This window comes from Lampetra planeri, chromosome 37 (assembly GCF_965212315.1).
Source record: "Lampetra planeri chromosome 37, kcLamPlan1.2.h2, whole genome shotgun sequence".
NCBI classification, from domain to species: domain Eukaryota; kingdom Metazoa; phylum Chordata; class Hyperoartia; order Petromyzontiformes; family Petromyzontidae; genus Lampetra; species Lampetra planeri.
The window spans coordinates 7,506,133-7,519,869 of NC_136143.1; the positions used below are offsets into that span (position 1 = coordinate 7,506,133).

Here is a 13,737-nt window from a genome sequence, read left to right on the forward strand (position 1 = left end):
GCATACAATGCCGATCGTTGATCTGCGATGTTCGAAGAAGTTACGTCGTTTCCCCAAAAGTTGTTTATGGGTGCCGAGCCACCAGGAAGTCGCCACGAGAGTCCGTTTGCTTCGTCGACGCTTGGAGCGTTCACCCGCACCCGCATGGTGTTTCTGTGCAGCAGGTGCTGTTGAAAGGCCACTGGGATGTTAAGGCTTTCCAGTCACAATAGAAGTAGCCAGACGTTATATTTCATTGTCAGCTAATGGTGATGATGTTGATGAATAATTAGCGGTTGCAGTTGTCAACGGATGCAATAATGAAGAACTCTCGAAAATGCCGTTGTGACGCTGACGACTGCACGTGGGACAGTGGCTGCTACAACAGTGGCTGCTACAACGCTCCGTTCGTATTAACTGGGGGCAGCGTCGCCAACTCCCTCGGTGGCGCTTGGTCACAACGTCGACGGTTAGCGCTCGTGACAGGCGAGGCGTGCGCGGCAGCGTGACCGGAACCAGCATGAATGAATCGTGTCGACGCTCAAGAACGCGAAGAAACGCCGGGGCGATGGCGGCGGCGATGACGGTGCTCTGGCCTGCACCCCGCCACGGCCGTCCCCCGACGGCCCCGGTGCGTGCCGCTCGGTCGCGCTGTCGGATGTTTTCGAACGTCATTTACTTATCGCCCGAGCCACAATCTGCTGTTGAGCTTGGAAGGCGTCCACGTGCGGCAGGATCCAGATGGGGAGCGCCGCATCGTCTCTCGCCCGCGGGGCCCCTCGTGGGCCCGTTTTCAGCTCCACCGTATCGGGCGGAGGAATGCAGAGGCGCCGTGCCTCGAGGTAGAGTGTCCGCTTGCTTTGCTCACCCCGCCTCCGCTCCTCTCGTCCGCTTCGACGTCTCGGAAGGGCGCCCCCCCCCCCCCGAGTCACGGTGTTCTCTGACCTCTGCCGCGGGTCTGCGTTAGCGCAACAGCCAAGCCGGCGCGCGGGTTGGGTGGCTGGGATTGTACGAGCCCGACCCCACGGTTTTGCTGGCTTTGTCGATCGCTGTTGGGTGCACGAGAAGAGGCAGTGCCCTCTCCGCCAAACCAAAGCGCTGTCATCGTTATCGTTGAACTTGTGCCACCGTGCCCAGAATGTCTCGCTTTCCTTGTCAAACCTCTTGAGATAATGGCTGGAGTTGATGGGTCGCCACTTTTTAAAACTACGTCGTTGTGTTTTAACATCCCTGATATGACACTGACCATAACCGTCGCCCAACGTGCCAGATGCCGCCCGCTCATCAAACTTTAAGTGAATATTAATGATTTACAGCTCCGAGCCGAGCTTAGGGTTAATCGTTGTGCCCATCTTCCCCTGCCCCATGCCCCCGTTCCCTGTACCCTGGTTTTGATGCACGCCTTTTCCCATCATGCCCATGTACTGTGTGTGGTGTGTGGTGTGTGTGTGTGTGTGCTTGGCATGTATGATGAGCGATGTGTCCTTTGTGGTGTACCGGTATGTGTGCTTTGTTTGTAGCGTGTTGTTTCATGGTGGTGTGTGTATCCCTCTGTTGACTGGGTCATGTCGCCCGCATGCCAAGCCGCGGCATGCCCAAGCAGCTTTTGTTTGGCTCGATAGAGCCGCATGAGGTAGAGAAGATATGGACTGATGCGATACAGAAGGATGTGGAGTTGATTGGACTTGCCGATGACTGGTACCAGCGGTATCAAGATCGGCCTCTGTGAAGGAGGCTCGTGAAGGACGCTGCCACTGGGCAGTTGGAGGCAGTCGCCCTCCAACAAAAACGGAGGCGGGAGGAGCGACGCTCACAACAACGAGTGGAGCGCCCGGGGAGCAAAAACGTGGTGGGGTGATGCATATGCCAAATCATCCCAGTCAGTCAAGCGAGCCTTCGACACTGCACGTGACGGCCTCAAGGTGCACCTAGCCAGGCACGAGCGGCATGGTGACGTCACCGCCACTTGGTGATCAACGTCGGCCATCGTCTTCGTGGTCGTCGTGGTACCTGCGGTGCGAGCGTGCGAGCGTGCGACGCGTGCGACGCGTGCACGGTTTGTCCTTGGTGCACGCGTGACACGCGTGCCCCGGTTGGTGTGCCGTGCGCAGGCGGTGCTGGAGGACCACTCGGGCGGGGGGTGCCGCATGGAGATGGAGGTCGTGCCGCTCTTCCTGGTGCCCGACACCAACGGCTTCGTGGACCACCTGCCGGGGCTGGCGCGCCTGCTCGCGCTGCGCCGCTACATCCTCGTCGTGCCGCTCATCGGTACGTTCCCACCGCGGCCTCCTCCGTTCAATCTCACGGGCAAGCCCCACGGAGGGCACCTGAACCGTGCGCATTGGCGGGATCGACGTGGGTTCTTACGAGGATTTTAACAGCGGAAGGGGACAAAATACCGCACTCTCTTTTCTCCCCGTTTTTTTTTTTGCCATTCGTTGCTTCGCATCCGACGTTAAAAGTTCCCGCGACGTCGTTTGGGGAAAAGCGCGGGCCATTGTGTGCCGGCACCGTGCTCACAATTTGTCACGTGTGAAAAATCACCTGCAAATTACTCACTTGGGATTACGCACGGCAACATCGCTCCGGCTGTGAAACTTAACGCAGTGTCTGTGAAACGGCACCTTTGTCTTAGAAGCCTTGCGCTATGAGAATGGCATGAATACAAATTGCATTAAATTACTAACAATATTATTATTCTTAGCTGTGGCTAAGAATAAGAATAATTAAGCTAAGTCAACAGGACATTTTTTTAAAGTTGCTCCATCACCCAAAACAGATGCATTTGAGAGGTGTTTAAGGATAATTAAAAAGAAAGGGCATATTAAATAAATACCTGGTAAGTACACGAGGTGGTGGGTGAGCAAGAGAGTAAGGAAGTGGGGGAAGGGGAGTGAGGCAGTGAGCGAGTTAGTGAATAAAACGGTGAACGAGACAACTGAGAGAGTGCGTGAGTGAACAAGGGGAGTAAGATGGCAAGAGAGTGACTGGCAAGTGAGGGAGAGAATAAGAGTGAGCTAGGGAGAGATTGAGAGGGAGTGAGCGTGGCGTAAGAGAATGAGAGACTCTGAGAGTGGGCTAGTGAATGAGAAGGTAGAATGTGTGAGTGAGAAAGTGATTGAGTGAGGAGGGTGAGTAAGTGAGGCTGAAAGAAATGAGCGAATGAGAAAAATTAGCGAGTAGGAGAGGTTTAGCGAGTGATTTGATTGAGAGAATCGTAGAGCCGAGTGAGAAAAAATGAACGTGCGAGTGAGTAGTTGAAAGAGTGAGTGAGCAAGTGAGAGAGTAAATCAAGACAGTGTAAGTGAGCGAACGAGAAACTGGGTGAGTAAGCGCGCGAGCGAGAGAGTGAGCAAGTGAGTCAGCGAGTAAATGACTGAGTAAGTGAGTAAGCGAGCGATCGAGCGAGTGGGTTAGCGAGTGAGTAACTGAGTTAGCGAGTGAATGAGTGAGTAAGCGAGTCGGTGAGTGAACGAGCGATTAAGCAAACGAGTAAGTGAGCAAGCGAGTGAGTAAGCGTGCGAGTGAGAATGAGAATGGGAGTTGTGTTGGATCCACTGGGTTCCCAGGCTCATTGTGGTGTTGGGCCAGCGGAGCCGTGTGGGCATGAGCCCCACGGCAGTGCGCGGGGTTGCAGGCGAGGGGCTGGCACGGCGCCAGCGCAAATTGCTGGCATGGGGTTGGATTTGTGGGGCCGGCTTTTGGGGGTTGGGAGTCGAGGGAGAGCGGTGGCGAGGGTGATTGTGGTGTGCTTGCCGGCGAGGAGGAATGGGTTGTTGGCAGTGTTGGAGAGAGGATGGTGGTGATGGGGTGGGTGGGGGGTAGTGTTGATTTGTGTGATGGTTGTGGTGGTGGTGGTGACGATGAGATTTGGGAGTGGCGGTGCAGCGGTTAGCGCGCCGCGCTACAGACACGGCGACCCGAGTTCGACTCACTCTCACGGCCAACACCGGTGACAGTTATGTGAACCGGTCCCGGTACTCCCCTAGATTTACTCGGCCTCAAGTGACTACCTGGTGTGGTAGTAAACACCGCTAATAAGTCGACAAAGGCGGTCAGGCATAGTACTGGCCACCCACCCACTCCCTCGCGTGTACCGCGCCGGCTTTCATAGATGCTCGCGAACAGCACTTGCCCCAACGATCTGCTAAGGCTACAACGGGGGGGGGCGATCTTTGTCTTTGGGATCGGTGGAAGTTTTCATAGGGGCTGGCGGTGCGGTCGTGATGATGGTGCAACGACATTGGTACGACGCGAGTGTTGTAGGCACCACCGGCTGTGGGACAGTGGTGGCTGTTGGTCACAATTAACTTCGTTTTAGTTTTGTGTTTTTCACCGTTTTTTTTGCTAATGCTTCTCTGTTATTGACTCGTGTCGACCCCCCCCCCCCCCGGGGTCACTCTTGAAAATGCGAATATCTTGGTCTCTTGAGTTCTCACCTGGTTACAACAGCATGAACTTCAAAGTCTTTTGGCTCCACGTACCTCATTGTAACTGCGTATAATTGACATTCATCATATATATAAATATGTTATTCTTGGGCACAAGTCCCCACGTGTATAGTGACCCTTGGAATCAATTTGAGGAATCTATGCAGGGATACATAATCAGTGATGATGGCAGTGGCGACGGTGGTAGGGATGGTGGTGGTGGTGGTGGTGTTGATGATGATGGTAGAGATGGTGGAAATCAAGGGTGTGGGTGATAATGGCAGAGGTGGCAGTGGGTGGAGGTGGTAGTGGTGATGCTGGTTGTGATAAGATCGTAATGATGGTTTGTTGCTGGTGATGATGATGAGGGTAGAAGTGATAGGGGCTGTCGTAGTTGTGGTGGTGGCGGTTGTCTTAATAGTGGTTATTGTAGAGGCAGCGGTGCTGATGGAGGTATTGGTGGTGAGTGGAGATGGTGAGTGGTGGCGAATGGCAGTGCTTGTGAATGCTTAAGTGACGCTGAGCGGTGGTGGTGATGATGAGTAGAGATGGTGAGAGGTGGTGGTAAATGGAGATGGTCAGCGATGTCCGTGGTGGTGGTGAGTAGAGATGGTGAGCGGTGGCGGCGGTGGGTACACGAACGTCATGGAGGGTGGCTGCTCGCGGCGGGGCTCTGAACCCAGTAGTCTCTGCTCGGCGGCGGGGAGAGTGAGCGAGCTGGCGCATTCGGCATCCCGTGACCAGATGTAGCCTCTCCATGCGGATGCGGGGTTGTGTTTACAGTGGAGTGCCCGTTGATAAATGATCTATTAGGCTGTTTACTCAAGGCGGTGGGCTTGTTTCATTCTAATAGAGAGCATATTGCAAGCTGAACAGCAGTTTGTCTGAATTTATGCTGCCAGATTTTTTTCTTCCCTTCCTTTAAAATGCTTTTTTTTTAGGGGGTTGGGGGGGGAGAACCTTTTTTCCAGAAAGGGGAGAAAAACCTATTCTTATTTTTCATGCTTTTTTTTATTTCCTGCAAAAAAATGGGGGCGGGGTAGGGGGGGGGCGGTTGGGCATCGCGGAGACAATAGACGTGCGGCCTCACTGGTGCTGAAGAGGCCCCTTTGTGTGGCGCGCGCACATCCCCAGCGTGTCCAGGCCGGCGGTAATTTATTCAGGCATGCAAATGTTCAAGATGCGACACAAAGAGAAAACGGGGGAGGGAGAGAGAGAGAGAGAGAGGAGGGGGGGGTGGAGAGAGAGAGAGAGAGGTGGGGGAGGATGCGTGAAATGTCCAAAAGCCCCTGAGTGCCAACATTTGAATGACCCACGGCAGTGCGGAACATTACAAGTTACAAATAAAGTCGCCTCTTGTCGGCCCGAGCGGTGAGCGAGTACCTGGGACGTTGCCCTTGTGTTTTTTGCTCGGGAGCTTCCTCTGTCGGTTATCAAGACGGACGGGGCTGGGACGCCCGTGCCGCGTGGACGCGATGGCGCCAGGGCCACGAACGCGCGAGAGTGGGCCACGCGCGCAGGCGCGGGGAGTTTGGCAATGAAGGCACAGCCGTGCGCTCAAATCAACCTGTGCTTGGTCGTGAAGAAAAATAAAACGTCGCTCTTGTCAAAGTAGATTTAGGAAAAAAATGTCAACTTTTGAAAAGGTTTTTTTTACCGCATTCCCAATGTGTATTTAAGCAATAATAAGTCGAGTGATGGATGGAACTGGAAAGCGTATAAGAATTAAATTGAGTGTATTGTATTGGCTGAATGCGAGAGATTTGAAGTGTTAGTGCTGTAAATGTTATTTTTTTGTAACTCTAACCATGTCACCTCCAGTCAAAACAATCCCACTGATTATCCAAGCGTACGGGTGCTTTGGAGTGTAGGATTTAGCAGCCAACACACAAGGATTCTTGGGATCTGGCATGCAATTTCTAAGCCGTGGGAACACAAGGCAGCTCTTTAGCATTAGTGACCGCAGCAGAGTCTGTTTGAAGACACCAGCTATGAGGCCGTACAAACAGAGCAACACATTTCTGGATAACCACTTTATTGAGCAAACTATGTCCATAAGAATTAAATGCAGCCACCCCCCCCCCCCCTTGCTACCAGGATTTTATGTTGGCGTCAACAACTTGTTACCGCTTTGTGTTGTAAGGTGGGTACAAGAGCAATGTTTTATTTATATTCTTTTTACCAAAGTCTCCTTATAATGCTTCAGAGCTGAGAGCCTCCTTGTTACACTTTCTCTTGCAGCGAGTGGCAGACGTAAACGGATGAGCTGTTTGTTGCCGATCAGTCGGGGATGGTGCCGTGAGATCCCCCACCCCACTGTGTCCAGGCTTTGGCCCTGAGGCTGAGGCCCAGTCTCGTGGAACCAAATAGTACGAAGACGCAGCAGAGTGGTTCCTCTTCCCCATAGCTCAGGATCCCAGCTGGGCACCCGGAACAGGGGAAGGTTCTCAATGTGTCACGAAACAATGACGCAATTTGAATGTATTTAGTCCGTCTAAATGCAACTGTATTGCATGAATGGCCTTCACAGATGAAATATTATTTTCAATAATAACAACGCAAAGGATGGCGATGATAAAATGCAACATGCCACATGGTGTGGGGCAGGAGGGTGACTCAGAGAGGATCAAGTTCAAGTTTCAAGTTCATTTATTAGGTATAGCCCTGTGAGCCATTCGGCTCTTGAATCGGGTGCAACCGCAACAAACAAAAAACAAAAACATGAACAAGAATACATCTCAAAGTGACTATGTGCAAACAGAAAATCCAAGAAAAGACAGCAAAATATAGCAGAAAAATCACCGTACACCAACACTGTGTGCAAAAATCTCAGTGGGATGCAAGTCAAACAACAAAAACCACAAGACAACTTAGATTAAGGCCATCAGTCTAACTCTGTACTACAACAAACAAACATGGCCAAACCAAAAAACGTATCGAAAATCACCAAAATAAAGCCATAAAAGCAATGAAACAGTGGTCATAGAAACTGTAACCGAATTTTCACAATAAATGACGTGAACAGCATGTTCCACCAAACCCTGCAGCCATATCTGGCTGCATGAGGATGGCCTCACGCTGCCGAGAGGGAGGTCACAAGGTCAAATTCTGCCCCTACCCTCCCTCGGCCGTGCCAAAGCCAAGTTGCTTTGTGCCCGAGCGATTCCCCAAACTTAAGCCCCACTGCTACGAGGCAGTGCTTGGCCAGTGTTTGTAGCCATGCTGTTTTTAACAAAGTGCTGCCAAGTTGACCTCCATTATACGACAGTGTTAGTGCCCGTGTCAGCCCATATTTACTACTCTTAGCTTATACTTCTCGTTGCACCAACTGTGACTGCAGGCAACGGTCCAGCTTGACTATTTTTATTTCACTATTTGTAATTGCATAGATTTTTGGAATATTCATTGGCAGATCAAGGCAGAGGAGTGGTTTTGTTTTGTTAGCAATTCGCTTCATCTTCAGGAGCGGATTTTTTTTGTTCCTTCCCACCGAAAACGTGGCACGCTTCCTGTAAAGAAATCTCCGAGAAGACATTCCGGCTGAGCCGAGCTGCCAGAAGGAGGAGACCCCCGGCATCCATCGGCAGTGCTTCGCCCGTCCGAGAGCGGCGCGCGAAGCGGAAGTTAGGCGTGCGGTGAGCTGCCCCATGCTCCCAGTGCCCCAAGAGACAGAAGCCATCTCTCGTATCAGAGACGACGCCAGGAACGCCAGGGCCTAGCATGGGAGACCCGCCATCTCAAAATGTTTGCCCGTCAACCACGCTCGTCCAGGCTCCTCCTCTGGCGTGCGGCCCGCCAGAGGATGCAGCTCAGCTGCCACCGATGGTGAGGCTGCAAACTTGGGGGGCACCTTTCCTGAGGCTGCAAACTTGGGGGGCACCTCTCCTCGGGCCGAGGGTCCAGCCTGGGGAGTGCAGGTTGAACTCACATTCTTCTTGGTTCTTTCGGTAAAGTCACGTAGAAGGGAAATAATAAAATAATAAAAATAAAACATGATAAAATAATTCTCACGACGTTTCGGCCACAACGCAAGCAGCCGTCCTCAGGTGACGGCTGCTTGCGTTGTAGCCGAAACGTCGTGAGACTTATTTTATTATGTTGTATTTTTATTATTTTATTATTTTTCTTCTACGTGACTTTACCGAAAGAACCAAGAAGATGAATCCCTGCAGTCATGAAAGCTTTAAATCGAAATTGAACTCACATTGTTGAAGGTTAAGCGCATTCAAGTTGCTGTACATGAGCAAGCCGACTGTGGCCGCCCTGTTGTTGCTGCACCGTACATGTTAACGGTTATGCCACGAGTACACGAGTGTGCCTGCCGCGTCTGATATGCTGGCGCCTGGTAGCCAAGTTGCCTGTTTTGTGCCACTCGACGTTTTTCTCCTTCGTGCCCTCGACTCAAGGAATCCGAGATGTCTGCCCAGGTCCAAGAGGCATCTCGAAGAGTTTTGCCTGTCGATGGCAAGAGGCTTGTTCCCGTAAGGATCCGCCGGATAGGCTGAACAAGTCTTGAGGGCTCCTTGAAGGAGTTTAACAAACCTTTAAAATTATTTTTGCTATTTCCACGGCAGTAATTTAAACTGGGGGTGGGGGGGGGGTTCAGTTCCAGAAGTATTCCCTGTTATGCGTCATAGTTTTTGGGGTGAGTTTTTTTTTTTGCACAAGAGGGTCAGACCTGGGGATGTTGGCCCTCGCTGTAAACCAGCCACTCGTCCCCTTCTCCAGTGTTCGGTTTGTCGTGCGTCCCCCCCCCGCACCCCCGGTTAGCACGGTTGGCTACGTACGGTGCCAAAGAAGTTCAACAGGACCGTAGAGAACGGCGGGCCTTGTCTTCCGTGGCGCAACTGGGGGAGTGGAGGTGTTTAGGTGGGGGGGGGGGGCAGACATTGCCATTTTTGTCATGGATGTGTGAAGACAACCATCTACAATCCTCCCAGCTCTCATCTCAGGGTCATGCCTGGGTGCCGTCGTTATTCCTCCATCGCGTTGTCACGTGGTTCCTCAATGTTGGTACACATTATTTAAGTTATCAGGTTGCGTGAACGACAAGGCTATAGTGTGCAGTGTATGGTTTATTCTAAGCTACCTCTTCTGGTCGAGACGGTTACTGTTTGAGAGGACTCTTCTCTGCAGCGGCGGTTGATTTAACTGTAATCGAGTACGTGCCAACATGGGCACCAACACAAAACATCAGCCGAGTGCAAAATCTACCTTCCTGCCTTACTCTCGCACATGTCCGCATTTTCTAGACGAGCGTTTCACGCGGCGAGTTAGATTCCACCCGATGAAGTCACCTGACTTGTCTGACCCCCATCGGGTGGAATCGTCCTCTTGGAGTCGCTTTGAACTCCTGGCAGGCGTAGGAGAAGAGTGACAAATAACGGCGCGCGTAATGGCGGCGTCGCCCTGTGCACACCTCCCGTGCAGATTACCAACCCGCGGTCACATACACGCACAGCCGTGGGCTGACCTTTGACCTGGCGAGAGCCCCCCGTAGATTTAGAGTACAAATATTTCAAGAGAAACATCGGGAAGCTCTGTTTCGTCCAGGGGTGCCGAATGTCCGTAATTTACTTCATGGTAATTTTTTTTTATTGGGATTGAGAATTATGAGGTTGTTTTTCTTCTATTTTTTTTTTTGCCTTCTTTAATAATTGGTGGAGGCCATCTGCCGTCTACCCGTGAAAGGCCGCTCTCGACTTAGCCGAGGTTTAGGATTAAAACCCAGGCGCTCATCGGTGTTGACTCAACGTGGGTATAAGCTCATCTCTGCATCAGTCCACTCGCCCACCTCCGCGTTCCAGACTTTGATTTAGGAATTCGCCTGTCGGAGAACAAATAAATAACAGAGCCGTGAGGCGGATGCGTTTTGTGCGAATCAATGTATCGTTTACCGCCTCCACGTGTTTGACATTGCAAGTGCAATGATCGCCTTCGGTGATCCTGCAGAGCTGAGCCACCATGCAGGCAGACTTCCTCTGACACTGCACGGCGCGTACTTCAGATCACAGTGGCCGTTATTGTGCTGGTGTGTTGATACACCTCGGGGGGGGGGGGGGGGCTGGCTGACTCGTTATCTGATGTCACATGGCAGGTCACTGGGCCACCACGTCTGATATCCTGAGTTTCCGATTCAGGCAACCATACCTGATTAAACTTGGTTCTCAATTATAGCGGGTTGATGGTCTGAGCAGGGTCACCAATGGCACTACTCTTGTGTTTATTCCAGTGGTGAGCATTTCATTTTTTTTAAATTTATTTGCGATGCAAATTGAATTCTTTGCAGGGGTATATAAAAGTTGTGCCCCGAGTGTGGGTAGAGTGTGTCCTATTGATGTATTCAGGGTAAGCCGAAAAGGCTACCCAGATAAATAAATAAACGTCAAAAGAAACCAAATCACTTGAACCGGAACACAATTTGCATGCTAATTGGGCAGCTCGTTAGTTTTTTACGACGTCATCTTTCATGGCCATTCTCTGACGCAGGGTTATGCACTGCTCGCTCTTGAGAGTAGTGAATGGAAAATGAGTTGCCTCTGGACATGATGCCAGTAGCCGCACAGTTGGAATATAATTAGGGGGGAAAAGTTTACCCTCCTGGACACTAAACCACAATTTGAAGAGAGTTTAAAGCCAGAGTGTTTATGTTGATCTCTGTTGGCCCTTGTGTGTTATTACCCCCACGGCTCACTTCAGTCGCATGATCGCCCATTTAATAACAGCCCGTTTTTCAAGACGGTCCCTGATTGGGATATTTGGTCATTTCCTCATCGGCGCTTTCAGCATTTGGAAGGAAACTTGCGTGTCCAGTCTCTCTCGTGTGTGATCGTGCCTAAACCTCGTTCATCACTTCAGTGCGGCATGGTATTTTTTGGTATGGGGCCGGTAAAACTATCTCTGTATCCACTTGCCTACCTATCGCCCTCCCATTACCCCGCTCCGCGCCTCTCCGTGTACTCCTCTAGCTCCCTCTCTCCTGCCCTCCGTCCACACATTCCTCCTTGCCCTCTCTCTCTAAGTTTCTCCCAACCTTCCCGCCTTGCCGTCTACCTGCCCGCCTGCCTGCTTGCGTACCAACTATTCAGAACGAGAGACGTTTGCGTGTAAATTAACACGCGCGCACGTCAGGAAAGGCGCACGTGAAGTGCTCGTGCAAACAGTAATACGCGGAGTTGTGTGACAGCCCCACCGTCGCTGCCATGCACCTTCGACGGAGACACCTGAGCGGTTTGTACAACAGGCGTGTTTACCGCTCGTAGTTGTCGTCGTAGAAGCCACGTCGCCTCCAGCCCTGCTGGGTGTATTCCCCCCCCCCCGCCTTCTGCCGGCCGATGGAAAGGGCTCGCGCAGAAATCTGCGGAAAGCGTCCTGGTTTAACGCGCAAGGTGATACCGCGTCAATTGCGCGTTTGAAACTTTGCCAGGCGCTTCCCCTGGAAAGTTCGGTTGAACTTTGGTTGCAGGTCAGCATGCGCAAACCTCTCATTTCGCGTGAACTTGACTCGCAGAAATATTCTCACGCCACCTTTATAGCATCGGCCACGAGCTTTGGCGCCTCCGAGTATGTTTGGCCAGCCTGGTTGTGGGCTAAGTGCTGTTCGCTGGTGTTTCATGGACATGGGTTTGGCAAGGGGGGCGGGGCGGGGGGTGGGTTCGGTGGGTGACCCACACAGCGCCCACTCCACACAGGCCCTGCGGCTGTGACGGGCGCCAGGTGTTCATTTCGCAATAACTCCAGCCGTTCCCATCCTCCACACTCGCCCCCTTATGTGTGGTGTGGCCTTGTTTCACACCCTTCCTGTGTGTGTGGTGTGGCCTTGTTCCACACCCTCCCTCTGTGTGTGGTGTGGCCTTGTTCCACACCTTCCCTGTGTGTGGTGTGGCCTTGTTCCACACCTTCCCTGTGTGTGGTGTGGCCTTGTTCCACACCTTCCCTGTGTGTGGTGTGGCCTTGTTCCACACCCTCCCTGTGTGTGTGGTGTGGCCTTGTTCCACACCTTCCCTGTGTGTGGTGTGGCCTTGTTCCACACCTTCCCTGTGTGTGTGGTGTGGCCTTGTTCCACACCCTCCCTGTGTGTGGTGTGGCCTTGTTCCACACCTTCCCTGTGTGTGGTGTGGCCTTGTTCCACACCTTCCCTGTGTGTGTGGTGTGGCCTTGTTCCACACCCTCCCTGTGTGTGGTGTGGCCTTGTTCCACACCCTCCCTGTGTGTGGTGTGGCCTTGTTCCACACCTTCCCTGTGTGTGTGGTGTTACCTTGTTCCACACCTTCCCTGTGTGTGGTGTCACCTTGTTCCACACCCTCCCTGTGTGTGGTGTGGCCTTGTTCCACACCTTCCCTGTGTGTGTGGTGTGACCTTGTTCCACACCTTCCCTGTGTGTGGTGTCACCTTGTTCCACACCCTCCCTGTGTGTGGTGTGGCCTTGTTCCACACCTTCCCTGTGTGTGTGGTGTGGCCTTGTTCCACACCTTCCCTGTGTGTGTGGTGTGGCCTTGTTCCACACCTTCCCTGTGTGTGGTGTGGCCTTGTTCCACACCTTCCCTGTGTGTGTGGTGTCACCTTGTTCCACACCTTCCCTGTGTGTGGTGTCACCTTGTTCCACACCCTCCCTGTGTGTGTGGTGTGACCTTGTTCCACACCTTCCCTGTGTGTGTGGTGTGACCTTGTTCCACACCTTCCCTGTGTGCGGTGTGGCCTTGTTCCACACCTTCCCTGTGTGTGTGGTGTGACCTTGTTCCACACCTTCCCTGTGTGTGTGGTGTGACCTTGTTCCACACCTTCCCTGTGTGCGGTGTGGCCTTGTTCCACACCTTCCCTGTGTGCGGTGTGACCTTGTTCCACACCCTCCCTGTGTGCGGTGTGGCCTTGTTCCACACCCTCCCTGTGTGTGTGGTGTGACCTTGTTCCACACCCTCCCTGTGTGTGGTGTGGCCTTGTTTCACACCCTCCCTGTGTGTGGTGTGGCCTTGTTTCACACCTTCCCTCTGTGTGTGGTGTGGCCTTGTTCCACACCCTCCCTGTGTGCGGTGTGGCCTTGTTCCACACCTTCCCTGTGTGTGTGGTGTGACCTTGTTCCACACCCTCCCTCTGTGTGTGGTGTGACCTTGTTCCACACCTTCCCTGTGTGTGTGGTGTGGCCTTGTTCCACACCCTCCCTCTGTGTGTGGTGTGGCCTTGTTCCACACCTTCCCTGTGTGTGTGGTGTCACCTTGTTCCACACCCTCCCTCTGTGTGTGGTGTGACCTTGTTCCACACCTTCCCTGTGTGTGTGGTGTGGCCTTGTTCCACACCCTCCCTCTGTGTGTGGTGTGGCCTTGTTCCACAC

General features: G+C 52.6%; 1 protein-coding gene across 2 annotated transcripts in view; it reads left to right on the forward strand.

Moving 5' to 3' along the window:
* The window catches only part of SMG6 (SMG6 nonsense mediated mRNA decay factor), a 190,545-nt gene that overhangs the window by 169,579 nt on the left and 7,229 nt on the right, over window positions 1–13,737 (forward strand). For both annotated transcript variants that reach the window (XM_078611957.1, XM_078611958.1), the window contains exon 17: window positions 2,091–2,247. In XM_078611957.1, the coding sequence (XP_078468083.1) occupies window positions 2,091–2,247 (157 nt within the window). The remainder of the gene's footprint in view (window positions 1–2,090; window positions 2,248–13,737) is intronic.